At 40.9% G+C, this 21,410-nt stretch overlaps 1 protein-coding gene across 1 annotated transcript in view; it reads left to right on the top strand.

Annotated features, from left to right (window-relative positions):
* The window catches only part of TRHDE (thyrotropin releasing hormone degrading enzyme), a 234,995-nt gene that overhangs the window by 176,111 nt on the left and 37,474 nt on the right, over positions 1 to 21,410 (top strand). Inside the window, exons 11-12 of the mRNA XM_009931561.2 lie at positions 8,739 to 8,872; positions 8,971 to 9,026. Coding sequence (XP_009929863.2) covers positions 8,739 to 8,872; positions 8,971 to 9,026 — 190 coding nt within the window. The remainder of the gene's footprint in view (positions 1 to 8,738; positions 8,873 to 8,970; positions 9,027 to 21,410) is intronic.

Here is a 21,410-nt window from a genome sequence, read left to right as displayed (position 1 = left end):
CAACCGATGCTTGGGTTGCTGCTCTGTACTCACCCTGTCTGTGTCTGGTTACATACTAGAGGTAGTGAAGCATGCAGATCTCTAGTTGTTCAATATGCTGAGCAGGATTAGTTCGGATAATTGCAGATCGTCCCAGCTGCTGGCAACAGAGCTCATTCTGTCCATTCTTCATAACACCAGGGTGAAGGGACTCACTGGAAATTGTAGAATCATAGAATCATAGAAAGTTTTGGGTTGGAAGGGACCCCTAGAGGTCATCTAGTCCAACCCCTCCGCAGCGAGCAGGGACACCACTAACTAGATCAGGTTGCTCCGAGCCCTGTCCAACCTGGTCTTGAATGTTTCCAGGGATGGGGCCTCCACTACCTCTCTGGGCAACCCGTTCCGGTGTTTTACAACCCTCATTGTAAAGAATTTTTTCCTTATATCCACCCTAAACCTACCCTGTTTTAGTTTAAAACCATTACCGCTTGTCCTGTCACTGTTGTCTCTACTAAAAAGATTGTCCCCATCTTTCCTATAGGCTCCCTTTAAGTACTGAAAGGCTGCAATCAGGTCTTCCCGCAGCCTTCTCTTCTCCAGGCTGAACAAGCCCAACTCTCTCAGCCTGTCCTCATAGGAGAGGTGCTCCAGCCCTCGGATCATTTTTGTAGCCCTCCTTTGGACCCGCTCCAACAGTTCCATGTCCTTCTTGTGCTGAGGGCTCCAGAGCTGAATGCAGTACTCCAGGTGAGGTCTCACCAGAGCAGAGTAGAGGGGCAGAATCACCTCTCTCGACCTGCTGGCCACGCTTCTCCTGATGCAGCCCAGGACATGGTTGGCCCTCTGGGCTGCCAGCGCACATTGCCGGCTCATGTCCAGCGTTTCGTCTATCAGTACCCCCAAGTCCCTCTCAGCAGAGCTGCTCTCAATCCTTTCATCCCCCAGCCTGTATTGATAGCGGGGATTACCCCAACCCAGGTGTAGGACCTTGCACTTGGCCTTGTTGAACCTCATGAGGTTCACACAGGCCCACCTCTCCAACTTGTCCAGGTCCCTCTGGACGGCATCCCGTCCTTCTGGTGTCTCGACTGTACCACTCAGCTTGGTGTCATCTGCAAACTTGCTGAGGGTACACTCGATGTCGCTGTCCATGTCATTGATAAATATATTGAACAGCACCGGTCCCAGTACGGACCCCTGAGGGACTCCACTCGTCACTGGTCTCCATCTGGACATTGAGCTGTTGACCACTACCCTTTGGCTGCGACCATCCAACCAATTCCTTTATCCACCGAACGGTCCACCCATCAAATCCATGGCTCTCCAATTTAGAGAGAAGAATGTTGTGGGGGACCGTGTCAAAGGCTTTACAAAAATCCAGATAGATGACATCCATAGGTTTTCCCTTGTCCACCCTTGTTGTTACACCATCATAGAAAGCCACTAGGTTGGTGAGGCAGGACTTGCCCTTGGTGAAGCCATGCTGGCTGTCTTGAATCACCTTCCTGGCCTCCATGTGCCTTAGCATATCTTCTAGGAGGATCTGTTCCATGATCTTCCCAGGCACAGAGGTGAGGCTGACAGGTCAGTAGTTCCCAGGGTCTTCCTTTCTACCCTTTTCAAAAAGGGGCACAATGTTTCCCTTTTTCCAGTCACTGTGAACTTCCCCTGACTGCCATGACTTTTCAAATATCATGGAGAGTGGCTTGGCAACTACGTCAGCCAGTTCCCTCAGGACTCTGGGATGCATCTCATCAGGTCCTATGGACTTCTGTACATTTAGGTTCTGCAGGAGGTCCCGAACCTGGTCTTCACTTACAGCTGGAGGGATTTTACCCTCCTGGTCTCCTTCATGCCATTCATCGACTCGGGAGGGGTGAGGAGAGAGGTTGCCAGTGAAGACTGAGGCAAAAAAGTTGTTGAGTACTTCAGCTTTCTCCTCATCTGCTGTTGCCAGTTCGCCGGTCTCGCTCATGAGCAGGGGTATGCTTTCTTTGACCATCTTTTTCTGGCTGACATACCTGTAGAAGCCCTTCTTGTTATTTTTCAAATCCCTTGCCAAGTTCAGCTTCCAGCTGTGCCTTGGTCTTCCTGACCCCATCCCTACACAACCAGGCAGCTTCCCTATACTCTTCCCAGGAAGCCAGTCCCTGCTTCCACTGCCTGTGCAGTTCCCTCTTCTTGCTTAGTTTGACCAGCATCTCTTGCCTCAGCCATGCCGGTCTCTTCCCTGCTCTGCCCGACTTCTTACACTTGGGGATCGAGAGCTCTTGCGCTCTCTGGAATACATCCTTAAAGACCTGCCAGCTCTGTTCTGTTCCCGTGTCCCTGAGGACCGTTTCCCAGGGAGTTCTTCTGACTATCTCCTTGAAGAGCTGGAATTTTGCACTCCTAAAATTTAGGGTCCTGACTATGCTCTTCGTTATTACCATTTCCCTCCGTAGCATTAGTTCCACCAGCGCGTGGTCAACTATGCAACTATGCACCAGCGTGTGGTCAACTATGCAACTATGCAACACCTTTTTGAGATAGAATTCATTGTCCTTTGCAACAAATTCTTAGAAAGGACAGTGCCAGGGCTTGGCAACTTGCCTGACAAAGTGCATAATCTTCAAGATGTTTTATATTCAATGTAGCTCTTCACACCTGTTTGTGGAAAGTATGTAGTCGTAGTTCTGGAACGTTTTCATTTTGCAAGTGCTTCTGCATCTCTCTTCTGCTTACCCTGTGGGCCATAACAATTGTGTGACCATTTTTCTACTCATCAGTTTACATACCAGTGATCAGGTGACCCTTTTACTGGCTCAGTTTGTCTGGGCATGTGGAATGGAGCTGTATGTTTTGCTCTCAGAGCGCTACATGGATATGTCACCACCACCTTTATCCCCGTTCACTCCCCATAGCCATGGATGAGGCTGTTCTGCTTCAGGAGAGTGGAAACCTGAGGAAACTAACCCAGTCACAGAGAAAAGAGACATCTCATGATTAGCCTTCCTATCCATGCTGAGGTCAGAGACATCACACTGAGATGGCTGCAATGCTTTTTGTGCTACCGTCTTGCAGGTCTGCTGAAGGATGGATTTCACCAGCGCTATGAAAGTCATTGGTGTTAAAACTTCTGCTCTGTCATAGATCCAAGGCTTGTTTCTGTTTCTTCTAGATAAGTTGCCTCATTTGTGGTCACTGTAATGGTGTATAAACATAAAGTCCACAGTGTTTTGGGATCAGCCCTGTCCTGGGTTCAGCTGTGATAGGGTTACTTTTCACGAGAAGCCGGTTGGGCTGACCCAAACTAACCCATCGAATGGGATATTCGATACCATGTGATGTCATGCTTGGTGTTTAAGTGGGGAAGCTGGCTGGAGAAAGGTGATTTGCTACTTGGGAACAAGCTGAGCATCAGGTGGTGAGAAAATTGCCCTCTATGTATTATTTTTATTGGTATTGTTGTTGTTATTTTCTTCTCCCTTTGCCATTCCGTTAAGCTGTTTTTATCCCAGCCCACGAGTTTTGCCTTTTCCTTCCGATTCTCCTCTCCCTCCCACTGCGAGGGGGGAGGACTGAGAAAGCGACCATGTGGTTCTTTCTTGCTGGCTGAGACTAAACCCTGACAGCCCAAAATCAGTAGTGGGTAAAAAGTCAAGGACCAGCTTTGAACGCAGCCGGTCCCCACAGGAAGACTGCTTAGCAGGGCTTGTGGGAAGGTGTTGGCGATTGCTGCTGAAGGATTGTTAAGTGTGGAAGCACAGGCTCACCAGCTGTGTTTCTGCAAATCCAGGAGAAGTGACTTTAACCTGGAGTGAGGAGATTTAGCTAGCATCCATTTCAAACACATGAGCAAGGCTTTGGACAAAGGCATACTTGTTATTCTCTTGGCATGACTGTTCTGGTGCTCCAGCTCCAGGTAGGAAATACCTCCATGTGGCTCAGCAAGTGGCACTGAACTGACTGACGCAGCTTTACAGTCTGCTGCGCTGCCCTTTCCATCCCCATCTGCTGTACCTTGACCGATTTGTTGTGTCCCAAGGAAATATTCCTCTGATGGACCTCCCTGCCTCTGGTAAAGTGACTCTGACTCTCATCCAGACTCCTCTTAGTATCTCCACAGGATTGCCATGAGATGGAAGAAAAAAAGTTCAACAGGGCAATTGCCTTCCAAACAGCAAGTCGTAACTTACTGTATTATGCCACCTCTTACTAGATAATCTCTACTTTAACTGTAAGCCCTTTGACAGTCTGATTCTCCCCCATGAAGCGTCTTACAGAAGGTGGCTGCTTCTGAGGTGGGGTTTGCTGGCTGCCCGCTGGGGAATAGAGCCATTAGTGCAGTGTTAGAAACATACCCTTTCTTTTCCTTTCTGAGTCTTAGCTGCTGAGCTTGACCTGTGTTGCTTCCAGACTCCACTCTTTTTATCTTTCAAAAGTGGGAGGAAGGGAAGCACTGTGAAGTAAAATAAATATATAGGTCCTGCTTTATAACTTTAGCCAGCCGTGGTGAGCACTAGGGGTACAAGATCGGCAATCCTGGCATGATTTGGACAAAGTGTGGCAGAATCACTCCCCTTATCTCAGCAGCTGAGCAAATATCCTGATAGAAAACTGCTGCTTACATTGTGTACCACCTCAGGTATTAGCAGTTCCACCATATGGGAATGTTAATGGATGGAAGGGTAGTCTGAGGAAAGAGTATGTGAGACAAAACATGATCATATTTACTGATGTGCTCCATTTATTGTGTTATTCACTATACCAAAACATTTTTTTTTCAACATGGAGCTATGGCAATATGGCTAGTGAGATGGAAAGAACTTTTTCTTCTGGTTTGCCTTCTCACCATATGAAAAGTTCCCGCAAAAAGATATGCAGAATTCAGCTAAAGCGAGTATCTTTTCACAAAATACTGTGATTGTGATTAAATTCCTTGTGGAACATTTTCTTGGTGAGAAAAATTTCACTTGCTGTTGGTGGCATGAAATTGTGCTACTCTGCTGCAATTATTTTTGCAGGAAAATGGAATCAGTTCTCCCTGTAGGGTTTCTACCAGCATAAACGAGTTTCCTAGTATGATAGAGGTTGTGTAAAATGAAGAGTTAAAATAACAACTGTGAATCTGAACACTTGAAATACTGGTAGAACTGTGTTTAACCCACGCTCTTGTCAGCGTTGGAGTAGTGTCTTGCGGAGGGGTGCCCTTCGCCCAGACGTACCTCACAAGGTACTCATGTTGCTGTGTGGAGGAGCAGGCTTCCATTATTCCTGCTGGTTTTGCTCGAGAGCTGGGAGAGGTCAGAACTTCAAGCCATGTGCAGTTTGCACCAGCTGGAGGATTGTCTCACACTTCCAGAGCAGAGAAAATGAGAATCAGACCATAACTGATTTTTGTACTTCAAAAGAAATGTCATAAAAGTTAACCATTTCCTTCTAAATATTTCCTATATGTATGTGGCAAAACTGGAAGTTTTGAAACAGTCTTATTTTCTGAGGCATCCAGACAAAACATAACCACAGAAAAACACTTTCTGATGGAAGAAGATTTTAAAAAATTGCCTTTAATCTCAAATACAACTGTATATATATATTTTAGATTTAATTTTAAGAGGTGAACTAAACCCATCAAAGATAGATTTCTTCCCAAATGAAATCTTTGTTGTTGTTTAGAAAGTCATGAATGGTTTAATATAGGGTTTAACACTGAATGACTAACTTTTCCCCAGCTATAATACTTTTAATGGGAAACTAATAAATGTGTTTGTGGTAAGTGGAAAAATTGCCCAGGTGTATAGAAATTTTCAGTGCTGTAATCACCAAAAGAAAGAATTTCTTTTATAGGAGGCATGAGAATCGACAGACTCAGACATCAAATTCCAGTAAATTATATAGAACTGTGTGAAGCACATGCATCAGGCAATCCCTTAAAATAACCACCTGCTTGTATGAGCTGGAAAGGCATGAAAGATTCTTCTCCTGTATTTCAGAAGGTCGACACATGAGTGGTCTTATGGAAAAATAATAGCAAGGGGTTATGGTTGGATTTAAACTGACCAAAACAGCAATAATGGCATCAAGCTTTGAAAAGATACTGTTCTCTATTAAAGCAATATGTTTTGGAGGTGTTGCACAGCTGTTACTTGTGAAATAGATTATTTAGAACTTGTTGTATTTGACTGGCAAGAATCAATCCGTACTCTATTAAAACATGAGTGATTTCCTCACTTTGGAGATCAAAATTTGATAAAAATATTCAAACCAGAAAAAATGTGTGTGCTTTTTTTGTTACATCTGATTTTGAAAATTTCCATTTAACGTATTTATTTTCCCAGATACTGATTAACATGTGCTCATAGCCTATTTGATACATTTTTAGGTGCCATAGTGGTGCAGGTATTAACCAGTTAAAGTAACTACTTTCAGCAACAGTGGCATTTAACAATTAGTTTGCAACAGAAGAGCGTGGGCGGAAAGCAGTACTGGGTTAACAGTGGTAGGAATTTGTGCCAGGCGTGATCAGCCTGCTCTTGACCCCACACAGCAGCATGCCCTTGAAGACCCAGGGAATTTCTGAAAGTCGTCGTTTCCATCGTCAGTCTCTCCAGTGGATATTTTTGGTGTTGCTCTTAAGAAACTCAGTAGGTTGATACGGAATTTCTGAAAGTCGTCGTTTCCATCGTCAGTCGCTCCAGTGGATATTTTTGGTGTTGCTCTTAAGAAACCCAGTAGGTTGATATGGAACGTAGCTGAGATTTAGGGGTGACAGGCTGTATTCACAGGACCACACTGGGTAAGCTAAATAGGATGGGGTAGATCCAGATTTAAATTTCTTCTCTCCCTGTTTTACAGCAGATATTTGATCCAAGTCTGTTCTAAGAAAGTGCCTTTACCACTATGCTGTAAGTTGTTATGATCGTTTACAGTATTTCTACAGTAATGTTTTTCTTTGTGTAAGATTCAGTGATTTACACAGGAAACAAGTCTGGGTGATTCTGACTTCAGGTCCAGCAACAAAAAGGATTTAAACAGAGGAGCAACTTCAGTATAGCAGTCTAATAGAGTTTGCTTAGGACTGAGCTATATAGTCCAGCGTTTAACAGACCCCTGTGGAAGGAAGGACAGCTGGTGTGAAAACCTTGTTCCTAATCAGATTGCATGGCAAAGGCAGTTTAGGTGCTTTGACAGTATGAACACCTGGGAAACCCACAGAGTTACAGGACTTCATTCTGATTTTCTCACTTGGTCCCATTTCTGCAGAATACATTTGCTCCTAAAGGATGTGTCTGCGTGGCACTTTGTCACAGATAACTAAATGGATTTAATCAATATTTTATCTAAAATCAGGGGTCTGAATTTTTTTTGCTCAGTTGTTTATATAGAATAATTAAATTGAACTGGTGCAAGTCAGTTAGACATATCCTAAAGAGAAATAGCAATTGAATTGAATAGGCAACAACTGAGTTGTTCTGGGCTTAATATTTGTAAGAAGTGTATTTTTAAAGAGATTTTAATGATGTCGGAATTACCTACGTGAGAAGAGGACTTTCTTTTTTAATCCTGCAGCTTTTTGTCTGACTTCTTGTGCATAACGCAACTCCATGAATTTAAAGTTGAACATATAATTGGGTGGTTTTAGGCTTGGGGTGTTGCTGCTCTTTGTATTTTTTGCACCTTAAAATGATAGTTATTTGTGTGTTTGTTAGAGATATTTAGTCAAGGGAGAAGCATAACTTTTATCTCTAAGCCTAATCATCTATTATTTCCTCAGAAATTGCTTTTTTGTAAGAAAGGCGGAAACAAATCAATTTCTTTGTAAATGTGGATACTAGATAGTATGTGTGAATTGTTAAGACTGTATTGTTAACTTTTTTCCCCATTCGTTACTTTCAGGGAATTCAAGCACACCAAACAATTCCCTGATGGAATTACATTTAAAACAAATTTTATGTATTTCTGTTTTATTTTTAAAAATGTGTGAGAAGACTGTTGCTTTTGTCAACAGTGTGCAAACTAATTCTATTATAGTAGAAAAACATGTTGCTGAATTTTTAGTGGGCTCTGGTTCAGTTTTGTCAGAATAATTTACTAGATTGAAAGGTTCTTCAAGAGACATTGAAGCCTGAGGCTTCATTCCATGATGATTCTTTCCGTAGTGAAAGAAGTGTGTGTTGTGAGTTCAGGGCATTTTTGTTGTTGAAATCCCTAGTCCTGCAAATATTTGTGGACTGCCTGCCTTCTACCTTATATAATTACTGGAATAAATTTAGACTTTCAGGCCCCAAGTGATTACTTAAAAAGAGGGGAAAGAGGACGAACAGGCTAGTTGATATAAGGTTAATTGGTCTGCCTCTAAAGGGGAGCCTCTCAGTGGTTGGTAGTTAGAAGCTGTACAACTAGAAATACTTTAATTTAATCCAGTATAAAAGCTTCCTCAACTACATGCAGAAACACTTAGGAATTTTTGTTCTTTAATCGCAGTTTTAGTCTTCTCCCTATAGCACATCCATTGAATTATTTGACTTATGGTTGTAGAAAGCTGTTTTACCATGGCTGGAATCAGAGTACTAGACTTAAAATGGGCACCTCTCATATAAATGCTATTTGCCAGAAGAAAGACACCCTTGGAGTTCTGTGTGAGTAAAAGGTCCCCACAGGAATGTCAGCTGCCTTCATGGATACTGAAAGAAGTAAAGAATTTAACAGATAAGTCTTTAGATTTTTTTCATTTTAAAACCAAGTCCCCTTCCCATCTTGTTCTTTGTTTCCAGAACACCACAAAATTCCTGCTTTGGAAGAGGCAAGTTGGTTGCTGGGGAACATCAACCAGACTGGCTACTTTAGAGTTAATTATGATGATAGGAATTGGAGGCTGCTAATTAATCAGCTAACAAGGAACCATGAGGTAAGTTCCTCTTCTGATCCCTAAAATCTGCTTTGATAGGTGAACCTTCACTGTTTCATCACCCTAAATGATTCAATTTTTCTGCTTGCCCCTCACAGGTTATCTCTGTCAGTAATCGAGCAGGCTTGATTGATGATGCATTCAATCTAGCCAGGTATGTTTTCCTGAAGATAATCTATCCTCATACACATTCCTGCAATAGCTTATGCAATCATAAACTCAGCAGTTGAGTGTGTTTCAAAGTTAACTATGTTTTAAAAACACTTTAGTTCTTTTCCCCTCCCTTTTTTTTTCTGTATGGCGTATAAACATGGTCTGTAGCACATTCACTGCTCTTGATCAATAATTGCTGTAGGGTATTTCCAAGTCTGGAGAGGTCTGATCAATTTTGCAGCAAGTTCAATTTAACACTTTGGAGATAAGTCATCTCTTTCCACTTCTGCTAATGAATAAGTTTTTTTCGTTCTGTTTCTTCCTGATGCCCCGCCTTCTCTTTTTTTAATAACCGACACTTGTGCTGTTTTTAATTTGTGATGGAAGGCACCTTCAAGCTTCAGGAATTTTTTTTTTTTGCACTGACTTGTACCGTTATATCATTTTTCCAATATCTTTCTTTTCTTGTAATCTGCTAGAACAGGCTTTTCCTGCGTGATGCTTTTCATGCAGAATGGAAAATCAGAGTTCCGTTGAGCATTTCTGGAATATATACAACATTTTGTGTTCTACTGTGATCAGAGTTAATAATTAACGCATGTAGTGCTGGTTAGGTAATGCCTTCTTTACAAACTGAGGCAATGGAATTGTCCCCATTTTGAAATCAGGACATCCAGTATGTTGTTAGTGAAAGTGAGAAATGAGAGGAAAGTAGTGGAACATTTCAAACTTTTAGATTCTTGAGGTACCTGGGACATTGCATCAGTAAAGCACTGTGATGTCAAAGGCAGTGTGTAAAGAATTCCTGATATTGCTAGCTTTTCTGTTTGCTAGCATATTTATAGATGTATTTGATCAGGGGCTTGCAAGAATCAGCAGTACTGAGGAACACTTCACTACAAACGGTCACCAGAGATGTTTGGGATTCAGGCACAGTGTCACACAGAAGTGATGGCTCAGTAATGTTCCAGTATCACTGCAGTAAAACAGTTGTGTGCCCTACCACTCTAATCCTGCTGCCAGTGCTAGACTGAATATATGACATAAACTAGTGATTATCCCTTTACTTAACAGTCCAGAGATGTAGTAGGGAAGGAGGCATCATGGGGAGAGAAGGAGTATCCATTTGCTTTTTGCACTGCCCTTCATTCTTGCCTTGTGGCATCTTCCCGTTGGCAACAGTAAAGGACTAGAAATAGGTCATCACTTCAGACTTCAGTGGACCGTGATTTGTGCACTCCCTGGCTAGTAGAACATTGCAAAGCATTTGGAAATATCAAGTCTGTTAGAAGAACTACTGAATGTTCAGTAACGTAGCAGTCTGTTCCAATTTTATTTGGTTTTGGCACCTCAGAGAAGTAGTGTGCAGTTACACAGAATCAGTGTGGTGCTTTCTTCTTTTTCCATGCACTGAACGCAGTCAGATGTGGCTAGACTTCTCTGAAAATCTAGACATTGAAAAAAGCTGATTCTTAAGCTGATGCTTCTGAGTGTTTTTCTTCTGAGTCAGTACTGAGCCAGTGCTCTAGGATATTTCATTCAGGAAGCATAAAGGCAAGATCTTGATTAAAGGCACAGCCTTCACCATCTGACCAAGTTTTGTCTACCTAAAAACCACCCAGAGGTTAGATGAATAACTCATTCCACTGCTTTCCAGAGCAGTTTTATGGTGGTACTGGATCCTGCTGCTTTTTCGGAGACAACTATGCCAGAGCACTGTGAAGACTTTCACAAGATTTCACACTGTAAAAAAGTGACTTTCTTTTGTTAATGATGAGCTGCAGTGGACTGCTGCTATATTTCTTACTCATGCACCATGGAAAAAAATAGTTGAGCTAAATATTTACAGTGTATACACATGTGCATACGTAGATATTACTTATGAGAAAATATTCTTCTAACAGGGATTTATAGCTATATTTCTGTTTCTTTTAGATCTCTGCACAGACTCCGGTCAGTAGTATTACCTGGAGTACGTGCCTTACAAGCCAATCTGGGTGCAGAAAAGATCTGCATGTTTGCAAACAGTAGATTTATGCTCCATATTTGAAAAGCAGAAATAAGATAGTGGACCTGGCTAAACTTGCCATGTAGTGTATACTTTTTGTTGATTTTGTTTCACTTCATTCATCTATCGTATTTCCTATTAAAAAAAAAAAAAAGGCAATTGTAGTGATGCTGAAGTTAGTCTAATTGACTAGTTGACTATATGTTACCTTTTTAAGAAGAGTTTGGTATTTTTTGCTTTTATTTCCCTTTCTCAGTCAAAGAAAGACCAGGAATAGGCCTAATTCTTGCTCTGTTCCTCTATCACGAGTAGTACTAGAGGGGCATTAAGATACTATAGAAGAGGAGTGTGGCGGGGGCAGGCCTTGAAGACAGAGTGCCTGAACTTCTGGGGGCACAAGAGCAGATGGAAAAGTTCTTGTTAGGACAAGCAATGGGGAATCGCACGCTGATGCAGCCGTGCGGCGCAGCTGCCTCTGCTGTGTCCGGTGCTCTGACACGACACAGCAGCGTTCCTAAAGCCAGTGCCGAGGGCTATCAAACTCAGACACACCCTTTAAATGTCCTGAAAAATTCAGTATTCAGAAGGCTACCGTCAGCCCAAAAGCAGCTTAGCTTTTGCCTCCTTGGCTGCGAGCCGCAGTGCAGAAAGTTGCTTCACTTTCTTCTGGAGCAGTACCGTGGTTTGGATGTTACCTGCCTCATGGATGCAGTGGTGATGCAGTCTTGTCTCCAATGCACAGTGTATTTCTCCCTGCCCAAAGAATGTTACGTGATGGGAAGATTAAACTCATACGATTGTCTCTGACTGTGATGTGAGAAAAGGTGAGCAACCTTATTGACCAGGCATGGAGATAATAATTGGTAGTTTACACCTGACTTCTGAGAAGACTGACTCTTTTTAAGGATAATTCCATCCTCAGTTGTGCTCCCTAGTTGCATTGATGTGTTATCTTGTCTACAACTAGAAACACGCATTTTGAGAGAGAGAACTGTGGAATATATGCTTTTGTTTTAATCTCTGTCTGTAATTTTCAGTGATGAAATAATAATAATGCAAGAATGAAAAAGTAACTTCTTAAATTCATGCTGGTCCTTTTTAAAAAGAATTTCTAATATAAACAGTTCTTTTTCTTGTACTGAAGAGACTGGGTTTCTTCAAAATACCCCATCCTTCTTACAAACTTCTGAAGTACTCCCTAGTGTGTTGTTGAGCTTGGTACCGATAATGTCCATTCCACACCAGAAGAGTTTGACTCAATTTTTCTAATGTCCTAACATTGTATGTCTTAGTAAGATATTTCTATGTAGTTTTACTTCTAATTGATTTTGTTTGTGGAACAAGTACAGGTCTTATCTTTAGTAAAATTTAGTACTATTTAGATCTGGAGAAAGAAGAAAAATTTGCTCATATAAATTATTTTGGAGCACCACATTGTAATTTTTTTCTTTAAAGACATGTCTGATTTCATTCCTCCAAAATGTTTATTATCCATTTGCTGTCCAGCATAATGACTTGTCAAACAGAAACAGCATAAGTGAATTGGTACCTCCAAGGAATATTTTAAGCTCTGTAACTTTAAATTCATAAAGTTTTGCCCGTTTTATATGGAAATATGTTCCTCCTTCTTGCTTCTTGTGTATTTTGGTTCCATAAAATTAATAAAGCAGAGTTGAAATAAATAACAACAATAAAAGAAAGCTACAGCTTGCCCACTGTGAATTCTCACAAGCTTGGGTTTTTTTCAGATTTTTAAGTGTAATTCTGTTCTCAGCTGCAGTACATGCACACACCCTGAGGATCTGGAGAGCTCTAGTCTTGGCAGTAACATAGCTAATGGAAATACATGCCTCAAATTCTTGAGCAAGAGTGGCACCTTGGCACTCTCTCTTCCCTTCTTGAAGATCCTTTGTCTTCTGGGGATGTTTTGTATGAAATTTCAGTGCCATCTGAAAACATGTTGATTGTAGTAAATGGGATGTGTTGACTGAGAAAGCCAAGAGAAGACAAATAGAACTGTGGCTCTCTTCTAAGCTGAAACTGAGCAGAAGGCAGTTCAGATAGTTCCAGTGAGTAGTGTCACGGGAAATAACAAAGATACTACTGTTTCTTGAGAGTGTCAGTAATGTTGTCAGCTGCTTCTGTCTTTCCCTTTCCTTGGGATAAGGGGTCAGTTAGTAAGTAAGTGAGGTTGGATGCTTCCCACTTTACTTTAGGCATCCCAAATGTAGACCTATAAATCTGAGCTTGTCACCTTGCAGTGCACTGACAGTTAATGGAGAGAAAAGTGTACCTGACCTCTCAAAGCCACTTAACCACATAGGATAAGATAAATTACCCTCCTAATGTCAGGAGTGTTGTGTCACTCCTAGTTCTTCCTTGCTGGGCTCTAAATCTTCATATTCACTTCCCCTCATTAAACTGTTTGCCTTAATCCAATATTATGTCAAAGAAATAGGTCTGGTTTGTATTCAGTGTTAATCAGTGTTGGATCAGATGTGACTGTGGATACCTATTTTACTGTAATCTAAAATAGTTATTTTTTCCAGTTCTGGAAGAATCCGTCAGTTTTGTCTCTTGAAATCTAATGTGTGTCTCACAACCCTTTGATCCTGCCTGCAACATAGTCAGCTCCGCGTGTTAAGCTGGCAGGTGCTTAGTTTGCATGCCAGTTGCTCAAGAAACCATTTTTTTGATGCTGACAATCTGTCTTGCTATCGATTAATATCTTGTCTTCTGTTCTGCGGTTGAAGAGATACTGGTGGAGTTCCTCTGATGCTCAGATTTTCCTGATGGTTCCCGTTCAGCTGGATCGTAGGCCTAGTGACACCCCAGTGCAAGACTACACTCATTGGTTATGCATTACCAAAGGCCAAAGATAAAACTTGACAGCAGTTTTTGCATATTTCTTAGCAGCATTTCTTTGATGTTTATCAGAAGCTTTTTCTTAACTGGATTCATGAGAAACCATGAAATGGTGTTAACAAATTGTGCTTCTGCTGCAGGGATGGATGGCCATGATGGAGTGCTGTCCCTTGACTTTCATAGATTAGGGGGAGAGTGAGCTATAATCTCTTCAGATGAAGGTTTTTTTAGGCCAGAAAAGCCTGCCACTGTAGACTTCACAAATACAGGGAGCTGAAATCAGCAACGATAAAAAAAAAATACCTTCCAAACAGTCTGTGAATTAAGTGACTTTCCTGCTGTGGGTGGACTTCATTAGAGTTAGTGTCTCAGAATTTCATTCACCAGACCAAAACCAGGAACCTGGTGCAGATACATGATGAGTTATGATGATTGTTTTCCTGCCGTTAATCAGTTCTTTTTGGCTTGCTTCTTTCCAAGCTGTGAGTTCTGCTGACTTCGGAAAACCGAAGTCCGTGGGTAAGGAAAAAGGCAGTGCCAGCCTACCATTTGATATATAAATCCAGATTCTCTCCCTTGACACAAATTCATCTTTATCAACTGGTGCATTTGACTCCAAGGTTGGTTCTAAAGGTAAAATACTGAAGTAAGCTAGTGCTTACTCCAGATCACCTTCTCACCAACTTGAAAAGAGAAATTTGTTTAAAAAGTAAGTTTCACTTAAACAAGTATAGCCTTTGGGATTTGGAAAAGCATGTCTTTAGGACCCCTTGTTTTATTTTTTTCTTAAAAAAAAAAAGCCAACAAATCAAAGCCAACCCTCTCCTTATTCCTCAGTTCCTGGACGTGGAGCATTGCCACTCAGGCAAAAACATATTATCCACTCAGCTACCTGAGCAGCACCATACCCCGTAGTGATTAGCTGATCTGATTTCTGGAAACTGAGAGTTTTCTTGTGACTAAGCCTCTAGTTTATATGCTTCCATATAAAATCCAGAATTATTACTGCTAAATTGGAAGAATGTTTTCTTGAAGTTTCTGGTGGAAATAAGTGCCTAACAAAACTAAACTGTGGAGTTGGAATGATCTTCATTGTTTTCCTTCTCCGGACTTAAAGATTTTGTTTATTCTAGCATTTGAAGTCTTCCAACACATCTGGACTAATTGGTTCCATGTTACACTTGTTTGTGTTACGTAAAGCCCTGTTCAGTGTAGTGTCAGGAAAAGTCAAGGCATTTGAGGGCCCATTTAAAATTCTGGGGCTGGATAATAAGTAGATGACAAAGGTAGAAGTTCTCATCTAGGCCAATTAATGTACTTCGAAATGTTTCAAATTTTCAACAGCCACATCCCGGGTTGTTGACCTTGTTTTGCTTGAATATTCATAAACAATCATATAGGGTCCATTTAAATGAATAAACTGCAGTTTAACTCCAGCTTTCATTATTAGTCCTGATCGCATTTGCTGATAGTTCAATTCAGAGGCAAACAACAGATACGTTAAGCAGCCTGTAATTAGTGCCTCTGAGCACCAGCTAAGGGAGCAAGTATTAGATCGATAGCTTGTATCATGCTTGATTAATAGTGGTATAGATTTACTATTTTAATAAATGAGGCCTCATCTAAATTATTTTAGCAGATGCCATAGTAACTCTCTTTCAATGTCAGGGAAATTTTGGTGATGGTTCACCAGCAATTGATTTATGTATGGCTTCCTACAAAAGTTGCTGGATTTCCTTTGACATATATACCCTCCCAATGGGCCAGAGCAGCTGCGCCTTTTTTAGAGGAAATAGAAAGCTACCAGTATTTTTAGGTAACTATCGTTCATCCATATGCTGTGTGTCAGTCCATATGTTCTGTGGCATGTCACATCCTTAATATCTCCTTTACATGGAGATATGCATTTCAGCTAATGTTTGTATATGTTCATACAAGAAGTATCAAAGTGATTCTTGAGAGCAAGCACACTAAAAATCATTCTAGTTTTGTAGTATGGATCTGATCCTTTTGCGTAGCTAAGAGCAGTAAAGCAAACTGTACAGCCTGTTCCGGGGAAGTGCCGGTGCTGCAAGAGCATCCTGGACAATAGAAAAGGCTGCTAAGAGCCCAGGAAGAAGTCGGAGAAGACTCGTCAGCACATACAAAATAGAAACTGTAGATCTGAGCTCTCTGCAAGAGTGTTTAGTGTGGGGAGTGGGTCTTCATCTAGTATACATCTATCCTGTAAAAGTGGGTGATGTTAATCCACATCCCCACAAAATTTACCTATGCTCGAATTATTTCTGGTACTTCTGAGTTATTATAGCAGTAATCGTTTTATCCTGTAAACTGCATTAACTCTATTCTAGCCAAACCCAGAATAAACTGTCAGGAAAACACGACTGTGGTTTCAAGGGAGTGAAAGAATTATTTTTAGCTAACGGCTGTTACCCCGTTGTCTTTTCACACCATGGTTTTGGTCTGTTATAGTTCAAGCTGGTCTCTGAAGTCAGCTTGGTGTGGATGTATCCATGTAACAGTGCAGATGCCAGAGACCGCTGTGTTGTGACAGGGAAGGGGAACAGTCTGTGACATTTATTTTGGGAACATTAATTAAAACAGGTCTGAATTACACTTCAACAGAATGCTTAACTTGGAGTTTGAGGTCAAAGAAGAGGAGCAGAGAGGCATAAGTGGAGCTTGCTGAAGGCATCTTAGCAACTGAGTTTTGGAAAGCGGGCTGAGAGGTGCGAATATGGCTTTGGGAATCTGTGTGTTGATGGGGGAAGTCTTTGTCCAGCCTCACAACCTGTGCCATTCTGTGGGGGCCCTATCCTCTCCTTCCTAGCACATACTTTTTCCTGTCATCTACAGACTCCTGTTTCTTCCCGCAGCTGCCTGGTCAGCCCTTTTCCTCACCTCCCTCACCTGTCCCCTCACAATAAGCAGATCTTTTTTCTCCTTACCCTTATCCCAGAACTCCATTACTTTTCTTTCTGAGGATCTGGCAGGACTAGTATGGAGAGCAAAAGACCCTGCTGCTACCTTAGCAGCAGCGAGTTGTCCTGAGAGGCTAGAGGTACTGCTCTAAACGCCTTATCCTTTCCCAGCATCAACAAAGCATATATGAATAAAAGGCAAGAACCAACTTTTCTAGGTAGAAAGGATAATGTTGGTGCCTCATCAGCATAAACAAAATAGTCTGCCACCTTAGGCCACTGGCTGCTTTGCCTTCTGTTTTGACCTGACTGCACCATCATCAGAAATGATCCACCGTTTTGGGTCATGCAATTGCTGTTGGCCAGAATTGTTGTCTAGAGGAGGTCTGCTCTTTGTCAGTGTATGTTCTATCCACTTGGAAGAACGTAGTGCCAGGGTGAACTTTTTAATTCAAAGTGCAGGTTATACTTCCAAGGTTTTTGGTCTTTATAACTGTTTTTTTTTAAACTGTAGACTAAGGTCCTTTTGCTTGATAAAATTTAAATGAAGTCTTGGGAATAGATGTTCTGTTAGTTTAGCTCCTTCCTATTTGGCTAGAACTAGAAGTGTTCAAGGCCAGGTTGTATGGGGCTTTAGCAACCTGGTCTAGTGGAAGGTGTCGTTGCCCATGGCAGGGGTGTTGAAACTAGCTTTAAGGTCCCTTCCAACCCAAAGCATTCTGTGTTTATGATTAAGTGTGTTTTTCTCTATGCAGAAATCAAGCAATAAATAGGAAGGACCATGTTATGACTAAGGTACTGTACAGGAAGGGAGAGACTAAGGAAGCCTGGGATGCTGTTTCTGCTATAGACTTCCTAGGTGATCTTGGTAAAATCACTTAAACTGCTTATATCTGTTTTCTCTCTGTAAAATGGAGATAAGAGAATAGGTGAGGGTTTATGAAAATTTCAGAGAGTTGTTATAGGGAATTGCTTTTACAGAAATAATATCCAATTCTGTAGATATCCTGTCAAACAAAATTCAGATTGTATGTGTATTTTCAAAATCAGGCTTTTGTGCTTCCCGTATGAAATTTCTAGCTTTTAAACACGTATTTTACTTGGCTGATTGATATGCAAATTATAAATATTAGAACAGGAAAAAAGAGAGATATGAAAAAAGTATTGTGCATAATAATAAACAAACTCGATTTTGAATTTGCTCAAACATTCTGTCATAGGTACCATTGCCCATTGACAACTTAAGGAATAGAAAGGCTGTTTCATTGTACCCTTCCTGACAAGATTATTAAGAAAGAAATAAATAACACTTTTAATAGTTGAGTTATCTGACATTGATCTCTATTAGCCCTGGAAACAGATTCAAATTTCTTTAGTCAATTTAAGTGTGTGAATGTCATACTTCTCAAAAATCAAGGTTTCAAGATGATGAAAAACATGACATACCTAACTTAATGCATAGTCTTAATTTTCAGCAGCAAGATTATTCCTTTTCATCTTGTGCTACTCTTTTTTAATTCATTTTTTTTCATGTGGGGAAGAAGACGAAAGGAGAGATACTGGACTCCAGTTTGAAGAAATTTTTGTTGCGTTTTTACAAATACAGGGGGTTTTAAGTTTGGGGTTTTTTTCTGTTTTCAATAAAGGTGATTAATTTAGATTAATATTAGCCTTCGCTTATGTGGCAACTCTAAAACTGTGCAAGATAATTTAAGCCATGTGGTATTCTGATAATTATATTGAATTTGAACTATTCTTTGTAGGATGCTTCAAATGCTCTTGTGTGGAGTTGAATGTCACTTGAAGAGTCGTCAAATATTTTGCATGTAAGAGAACATAATAATAAGCAGGCTTCACTTAAAACTGTCATACTCTCTGAATCCTTTGATGTTGGAGAGATTGAATGCTGAATAAATTTGGTACTTAAAATGAGCTTGTAAGCCAAATGTTGCTGTTGTATTTGTCAAAGAACAGGCATGCATTCCTGTCCTGTTTACGTGGAAGTCCATAGCTGGTACAAATCTTAATGCATCCATTAAGTCACTTTAGATGTCTTAAAAAAGCAGAGTCCTTACCTGGTCCTAAGTCAGCCCAGCTCTGGGAGTGGAAGATGAGGTAGATCGCTCTTTGATACTGGAGATCACAGGGCCTTTTTTACAGGTGGCCCATTCGTTTGCTATGAGAAAACATTCTTTTTCCAGCTTCCCTTGTTGAACATGGATCCCAGTCATCATAAGTTTTTAATCTTTGACTTCAGGCTTGAAGGAGTTGAAGGTGAAATCTGTGACTGCAAGAGTTAGTTTCCCTGTTGCATGGGTCACCTAGCTCAGAGTTTTTTTTACGTGTCAGGGTTCAACATACCTATTTTTACTCAGCTGCCTAAGAACTGCTGTTAAAGCACTGTGGGAAAGAATATCCTGAATGCATCAGTAGGGCACCAGTCCTTGGTAGGTCCAGAAGAAATGAATAGGGTTAGAAAACGCCAAATACAGTTAAATGTGAATGTTCGTTGGCACAGAGTTTCTCTGTGAATTATTTTTAGTCCACACACTTGACTTTAAAGGTAAAAGAATGAATCAATGAATAATAATCCTAACTTATTTTAAACTGTCCCTTTACGGGTTAATGAGTATAGTCTAACTATTCATATAAACCACATGCACAGAAGCAGAACTGAAGCTAATCTGAGTTGCACATTTATGTTCTGAAAAGCTGCGTTTTCCTCCTTCAAAATTATCCAGGCAAAAAGCTAGTCATGTTTTACATATTTCATAAGAAACAGACAATGAGGGGTGAGTTTTAAACCAGCAGCAAGTAAATCACCTCATTTTCATTGTTTCAACAATGCAGACCAGTTTGCTGCCAGCTTGGATTTTCTAATTTTGATTTAAACACATGGCTTATAATGACTTTGTTGGGTGGTGGGACGAAGGGATTTATGGTGCACTTGTATGTGGGACTCTCATCACTGTACGGCAGCCCTGTTGTTTTTGTGACAGAGTCTGTTTGACTGGTGCTGGATTTATGATAGAAATAATTCAGAACAGAGTAATAATTTTCCCTTGGCAATTACACTACCATTTGGTACTTTGTCCCTAAGGGGAAAATGAATGTGCTGGGATCTGTCCATAAGTTCAGTGCCTCAGTGTAAAGAACAAATCAAGGTCAGAATGCAGCTGAATACACACTGATGTTTCATAATATAATCTAGATGTCCAGCTTTTATCTGACTCATTAAAAGCTCATGTGGGTTAAAGATTATTTTGATTGCTGTGAGATTTTTAGTGGGAATTCTTTGTGAGGGATATTTCATTACTGTGTTCAGTACTTTCTTTTTGTGTTCATTGCCTCTTTTCTCTGTAGGAATGGCCACCCTAGCAATTTCTTCAGTGTAAGCAGGATGGTACCTTGCTAAAGGTTGGTGCTTATGATGTTATATAATGTCATAAGCCACTTAATATATATATAACTTTTGAAAGCTCTTTTTCTACCTCTGCCCTTGTCATAAAAATGGGCTATCAGCTTTTCACAACAGTTTGTCAACAACCTCTTTAGGCATGAAAAACCTGCTGGACCAGGACATTTGTCTAGGGGTAGTTTGTCCAGTAACTGAAACAGATCCGTTTGCTAGTCTGTGTTCCTGTTCTCCTGTTTTCCACTTCAGTTCAACAGGCAACTGTGAACTTAGGAACACCGAGGATAAGACAAACCTCAAGTGGGGCCGTGTTTCTAACACATGCTAAAGTTCTTACGTGTAACAGTGGCTACAGAGTGATTCACATGCTGGTAAACTGAAGGACAGGGATAATTACATAAAAAGTGTTCAAACAACCAAGGATCTCGAATGTGATCCTTATGGTTAACTTTTGCTGTTGTAATCATGTTTTTTAAATGACTCAGTATGGAGAAGGCTGGCTCAAGAGCTGGCTTGTAGAGGCTCTTTTTTGTATTTGGGCTCCTTTCTGTGTGACCAGCAATGTCAATCAAAAACCTTTAAAAAAGACACAAGATAAACAAGGATTTCTGTCGTTGACCTTCCAATGTTGTTGTTAGAAGAGAGAGTGATAAATCAAGCTGCATGTGTAAAGTATGTATGCAAGTTATGTTTTGAGTAAATATTTCCAGGCTGCTAAGTGTTATGTTACATCTTTCCGTTTGATGGGAAGGTTGCTACTGTTACTTTTCTTACTATTGTAATGATAATTTTTAAACATTTCTGTTTAACATTTCTGTGGGTCTGTGTTTTTCCAGCAGAGTTCACAGAGCTCCTCAGAACAGACTCATTCTGTGTTCTGCCTTCTTTCCTCATCTTGGTTATTATCGTGCTCCATAAATGACACAAATGATTTCAATTAACAGTTGTCAGCCAGCTGATGGTGTATGTTTGTCACAAGTCCTGTGACACTGACCATTCCTTCCTACTTTGCTGGATGCAAAAATTTTGCTTTTGCTGACCGCACCCTGTGTAACCATCTTTGAACCTAGTTCTTCCAGGCTAGCGAAGGAGAATCCTAGAAGCATGCCAGCACCCCTTGGCTGGTGAGTTTGCCACTCTTCAAGTGAGCCAGTACATCTTGCTGGATGTGCTGTC

This window comes from Opisthocomus hoazin, chromosome 8 (genome assembly GCF_030867145.1).
Source record: "Opisthocomus hoazin isolate bOpiHoa1 chromosome 8, bOpiHoa1.hap1, whole genome shotgun sequence".
NCBI classification, from domain to species: domain Eukaryota; kingdom Metazoa; phylum Chordata; class Aves; order Opisthocomiformes; family Opisthocomidae; genus Opisthocomus; species Opisthocomus hoazin.
The sequence above is the reverse complement of the archived record's forward strand: the minus strand, read 5'-3'. Positions and strand labels throughout refer to the sequence as shown.